The 6,112-nt window shown below is 45.5% G+C and overlaps 1 protein-coding gene across 1 annotated transcript in view; it reads left to right on the top strand.

Annotated features, from left to right (window-relative positions):
* Window positions 1–6,112, top strand: part of TMEM260 (transmembrane protein 260) — a gene marked incomplete at both ends in the record, with an annotated part of 25,631 nt that overhangs the window by 695 nt on the left and 18,824 nt on the right. Inside the window, 1 exon segment of the mRNA XM_010151827.1 lies at window positions 92–243. Coding sequence (XP_010150129.1) covers window positions 92–243 — 152 coding nt within the window.

The raw sequence follows: 6,112 nt of genomic DNA, 5'->3' as shown, positions 1-6,112 counted from the left end.
CCCCGGCTCCTGCCGCCGGACTCCGGCGCTGCTCACCTTTTGATTTCCTAGAATTTCGCTCCTTTTCAGCCCCGTGTCGATCTGTCCGTAGGTCGCCCACCCTCCCGGCTACCCCCTGTTCACGCTGCTGGCCAAACTGGCGACCGGGCTGCTGCCCGTCGGCTCCCCCGCCTACCGGGTCAATCTCCTCTGCGGCTTGTTGGGAGCAGCTGCCGCCTCTTTGCTTTTTTACACGGTTTGCAGGTAAAGTCATTCGGGGGGCTTTTCTCGTTGGCGTGACGCTGGCAGGGCGCTGCCTCGCTGGCTCGGGACATCTCCGAAGGCTCCCTCTGTTCCCCTCTGGCCTTTGGAGTAGCGTTCCACCCCCTCCCTTTCCAGCTGTAATTAGTTCCTCTGATTAACCTAACAGCGGTTTAATCTGAATTTGACCTTCTTTCCTGCACAAAAGGTCCCTCTTTTTTTTCTTTCTGTTAAATAATAATAACAGTAATAATAAAAAGTGCACCCTTTCCCTTACACAGACGTGACAGGTTGTTCAGGCTCATTATCACAAATCACCGCTCGGTTTAACTAACCAGAACTAATGAAGTTTGTCGTTCTCGAAAGATGCAGATGGTCTGTTTAAATTAACAGGATGAGCTTCACCTATCGGGAAACCGTGAACTTGGTTTAATTGCAGCTCCCGGCAGAGGCGGATGGGCAGTTGCCTGCCGGTGGTACCCAAGGACCGGGGTGAGCATCCGTGCCGACCGCCTTCCCCCCCGGCGGAGGTGCTGCGGGGAAGGACCGGCCGCAAGCCCATCCGTTTTCTCCGGACCTCTAACCTTGGGAGAAAAGGGAACAATTGGGATGCACACGTGGTTGGGGGGTTTTGTTAACCCCGCTCGTCTTTGATGTGCAAGTTCTGGCTGCTCTTAACCTCAGCCTGACCCATATTTGAGAGGATTATCGCAACCCGTACAAACAATTTCTGATGTTCTTTTGCAGGGAAAATAGGGCACGTTTCTGGGCTGCGAACAGTGAAATCCGAGGTGATATCGGGGCACTTCGGGATGAGATGGGGCGCTTCCTTACTGAGATTATTTGGACAAAAAACCCTTTTCTCCCACCCGTCTCCAGAGCCGCGTCGCCCCTTGGGGAAACCTAAGTTGCACTCGCTCTCTGAGAAAGAAAAGCAGGAATAAATTGGAGGGGGGGGGGGGTAGGGGCTGATGCTGCACAGCCTGAGAGCGCTGGGCTCACTTAAACTTTGGTCCGTGGGGTTTGTCTGTCCGGGTGCATCTTCCTCTGGTGAAGAGGAGTTGCTTTCTGCACATCGCCTCTCACGTAGCAGTGCATCAGCTCCAAAGCACACCTACTGGAATCGCTTAAGTAATTCCTAAATATTTCTATAGGCATTTAAAGCGATTGCTTTTAATGTTGGGTAATACGTGTAATTAAGTCAGCGTTATTTAATTTAATATCCTGTATTTTACAGCGTATTTGGGGAGCTGGAAGTGGCGCTGCCCTCCCGTGCACAGTGCCCAGCGCAGCGTCGGAGCACAACTCATTTTGATTATATTCAAAACTCCTGCAAGGAGTTGTTACAGGATTTGAGTATTGGGTTCTGATTTTTTTTTCCCCTTAATTAGGGTTGTTCCTAGTATTACGTTTGCTGTGAAGATTTGCCCCCGCTTTTTCATTTTAGCACCAACGTGACGGTTCCTCACATGCCCGTTTTGTGCATGTGAAACGATGTGACCGTCGCTTTAGAGAAATAAGAATACAGGAGAGAAACGACAGCCTAAATTTGGGAATTCTTTTTACACTTCTAGAGGTTTAATCGTTGTCGTTTTTGTTTAATGGGATTTGGAAGATGTTGCGTCTGTCAAATTTAAAACTTGCATGAAGGAACGGAAAACCTGGAACTGAGAGATGATAGAAACTCTTAGAATTACAGAAATTTATTTCATAGATACCAGGCACTGACAGAATCAATTATTCAGCCTAGCAGCAATTGATTTTTTTGGAAATGATTTATAAGGTATTGTGGGTCAGTTTTCTTTCCAAATTACGATGTTATATTTTTCCTTTTAAGCGCCTTAAAATTGATTCCTTTTTCAGATGCCCATTTAGCCAAAAAAAAGTTCTTTCTATTGCCATCTACTTTAAAAAAACCCCAAACATTATCCTTTAGAAAGTGTTTGCTGACACTGTCTGCGTGAAAGCCAAAACTATTTGAAGGCAACGTGTTGTGGTTTTAACCGGGTTTGTGCGGACTCACAAAGGATCTAAACCGGTCTATCAAATCCCCCCGCACCTTTGTGTTTTAATTAAAATGTAGCTGATGGGGTGACCCTCACGAGGTACCAGAGGAAAAATAAGCACCTGCTCCTCTCGCCAGGCGAGATGCGGCCGTTAATATGAAAATATGTAGATGTTAGGAGTACAAATAATTGATGAAGTACACATCCTTCGGGAGCAACACGGTTCAAGTGGCAAATCTCTCTCCTCAAACAATAGCCACCCTTCAGCGGGGAGGAAGCCATCTCTATGGTAATGGGGCTGACGCTGCCCTATTGATCGGGTGGAAGAAGACATTATACAGTGTCAGTTGGGTTGTTACAATTTCATTTGGCGTCTGACCTGAACTTAACCTCTAAAACCTTTCTTTTCTCCCCACCAGCCAGGCAGGGTGGCTGTTTACCCTCGCAGGGTTTTTCCTGTGCCTCCCAGCATCCCCATACAGTAAAATCTCCCCCCTTTTTTTTTTTTTCCCCCTTGACTCTTCTTGTTTAAGAGGCATTTACCGAGTTTAGTCCTCGGCAGGTCAGGACAGTTTCTTTTACTGCTTAAGGATGGAGTCGCGGTTCCCTCCGTGGCTGGGTGGTGTTTGGGATGTTACGGCGTGTGCGGGATTAGGACGGAATTTGTTCCTTAAACAGATTTCTCCTCTGCCAGGTGATGGCTGGCGGGATGCTCCATGCAGGCACTGCCAGGGTCAATAGGAAGCAACCCCGACATCATCTTTGTTTATTCATTATATTACAGTACATTATATTATATTACTCTTTTCATTATATTATTTCTTTTAAGCCTGGATTGCGCTTCTTAAAACAAAGTTATGTCGAGCCACATTGATGCAAAAAGCCCTTTTGTCAGCAATCCAGACTATCGCCGAACGACCGGTTTAGTCCTTTGAATTAGTTCTCATATATGGAGTTTTTTTCCCCCCCCTCAGCACAGTCTTAAGAAATTGCTTGTAATTATCGTAAAATGGCATTTACAAAGAGTTTTCTTGGACTGCTTGTAACTGAGGCAAATAATTCATCTTCGCTTTGAAAGAAGGGGGGAGCTGCTTTATGTTTTTTAGGACGCAGCAAGTGCGGCTATAGGATTGTTTCTTTAAACAACTATTTATTTGTTTTACTGTGGGAGGCAAAGCATAGCAAGTTTACGAAGTAAACCAATTATCTTCTCATAATATGATTGCCAAAGTGTCGTTTTCTGCACAGATGATGCATTCCTTGCATCCTCTGTTGCAAAGAGAAATGGGATGCCTACCCCTACTTGAAGTGCTTTTATTGTTTTTTTTTACAGTGTATACCTTTCATGGCTTGGCTGTTTTGCTGTATCTAAATCTACAGAGCTAATTTATTGCAGGGGCAGTAGCTGGGTAGAGGGTGTCATTGCCCAAGTGCTTCCAGTAAGTTTTTGCTGGATTTATTCTGGCTGACTTGCACGTGGGTTTTTGAACAGGGGGAAAATATTGCATTAAATTAAGCAGTTCACGTCTCTTTGGTTTGCTGTTCTGCGTATCAGGTTAAGTTTTGGGCTAATATATATATTAATATATATGTGTGTGTGTATATATATATTCCCTGACCCCCAAACCTTCCAAGCAACACACTGTGGATGTATATGAAAACTGAAGCCAACTCTTCTCCTACCACCAGCAAAAAGGAGCATTAGGTGTGTTTTATAATGAAATCATCAAAATGATTTGGTAATTTTGAAGTCATTGAGGTGTTTTGGAAGTGGCACTTCACCATCCTGACAGCTCTGAGGTTTGTCCTGCTCCAGTGCTGTGTTTCCTGGAGCTCTTGTGGGAAGGACCCTGGGAAGGACCAGGTGTGTTGGAGCACAAGGAGGATGGGTCACCTCTGCGGTCTTCCCCAGCGGGACCTCATGGCTGGTGCTCCCCTAAACTGGTGCTGGGAAAAGGTGTCTGCTGCCTGCGCCGAGTGCTGGGGAAATACTCTGTGTCCCTTGGGTACGCGGCTTTCCTGGAGCAGGATTTGTCCCCAAATAGTTTGACTCCTTTTTGGGGGCATGGTTTGGGGAAGATGGAGGGGTAAGAGAGGAGCACTCCTGCTTGACATTGTGGGGCACCCTCGACCATGGTGGGAAATTGAAACCTTGGGCTTTGGGGAAGGCGGAATCTCCTTACAGGGCATATTTGGATTTTTCCAGATTACAGATTATCGCAGATTACCACAGCACGAAGATCTTGGCTGTTTCAAAAGCAGCTACGCTTAGTAACAAGTAGTTACGAAGTTTTAGGGGGTTGAGAAGAAAGGAAGGTGTTCAAATACTAATTTGCTTTTGGAAGAATATCTCCCGTGACCTCTGGCTAATTGATCATATACATACATTATTTTTTCCTCCGTGTCCCCATAATAGACCGCCAGCGAGTTCAGTCTGTTTGAAGACGTTACCAAATCTGTTCATTTGCATTTTGCTCTAAAGTAGGCACATTAGGCTTGCAATAACTCTGCTTCGTGTGGAAGGAGGGGCGTAAAAAGCTATGCAAAAAACCTCTTTTTTTTTTTTTTAAGACTGAAGAGTCTTTTCTGACAGCTAGTCAGAGTTAGAATTAGTTCAAGGAAATGTTAATAATGCACTGCCTGGCTTAATCCCTTTGATATCACCAGGTATCCTCCTGTTCATGGGTTAATTGCTTTAAAAGCGGAGGCAATATTCTGAGCGGTGGGCTGCTTCACCTTTTCACAGCTGTTACCATTGAGTGACAACTAAATCCCATGTGTAAGATGAGGAAGAGCTCAATCTCCAATTGGGAGAAAATTTATGTAAACCGCAATCCCTTCAGAATGTGCGGAAGTCACAGACTTTCTTGATTTACTCTGCTTTTCCCAGAAAGCTCCATTGTTCCCTTCCCTAAGTCCCATCAACCCTTTGTAGCAGAATATCACAGCGGCGGCAGATAGCTTGAAATATATAAATGCTATCATAGCTCTGATTAATAGCGGCGCTTATGAGTCAAGTCTGATAACGGAGCAGCTCTCCACTCAATTTCAGATACCGCTAATGGAATCTGTCTCCTGCAATTGTAATGTGAGAAGGGCTAATTTGCCATGGAGCTTGGAGCTGTCACCAGCCGGGGATTGGGGGGTCAGATGGGAGCTGCCAGGTTTTTGCCCTGCAGCTTGTATCTCTCGCTTTGAATAGCGCAGCCCCCTGCCTGCCAGGGAGCTGATAGGCCGCCGGGGGGTTTATGCCACTCCGTACAATAGCGAAGGGCTGCATGGGCTGACTCGGTAATTGTGAAGCCAGCTCATTTTTATTTTATTTTATATTTTATTCTATTTTTTTCCTTTTTTTTTTTAAATTTTTTTTTCTTTTCCCCGCGACTGCATAATTTCTAATAAGGGGTTTTAACAAATGTCAGATTAGGAAAAGTTTCTGCAATTACAGAAAAAAAAAAAGAAAAAAACTTATAAAACATTTAAATAGCTAAAGTCGTTTCCTACCGAGGGTTGGGGTTTTTGGCTGCTGGAAGTAGGCACCGGTTATTACGGGCGCTTGGGATAAAGGCGTACCTATTTTCTAAGGATTGTGGCTCAAATAATGGGCCTAACTAATACACCCTTTCTGCTTGCAAAGCCACCGGGAGAGAAGTTCTCATTCAGTGGCTGGAAGCACAGTTTTTTACAACTCAGTGTTTCGAAAGGTGTGAGGACAGGGCAGTATTTATTAAAGCAGCATGGCTGTACGTGCATTTTAGTGATCTGTTGCGGGTGGTGCTACTCACTGAACTCCTCTGGGATCGCTTGGTGTGGAGGCGTTGGGTTTAATCACCCAGCTTTCTTGGGAAGGGGCTGCCGCAGGCGGG

This window comes from Eurypyga helias, unplaced genomic scaffold, assembly GCF_000690775.1.
Source record: "Eurypyga helias isolate BGI_N326 unplaced genomic scaffold, ASM69077v1 scaffold14285, whole genome shotgun sequence".
Lineage (NCBI taxonomy): Eukaryota > Metazoa > Chordata > Aves > Eurypygiformes > Eurypygidae > Eurypyga > Eurypyga helias.
Note: the sequence above shows the minus strand (reverse complement) of the source record. Positions and strands in the feature narration are given on the sequence as shown.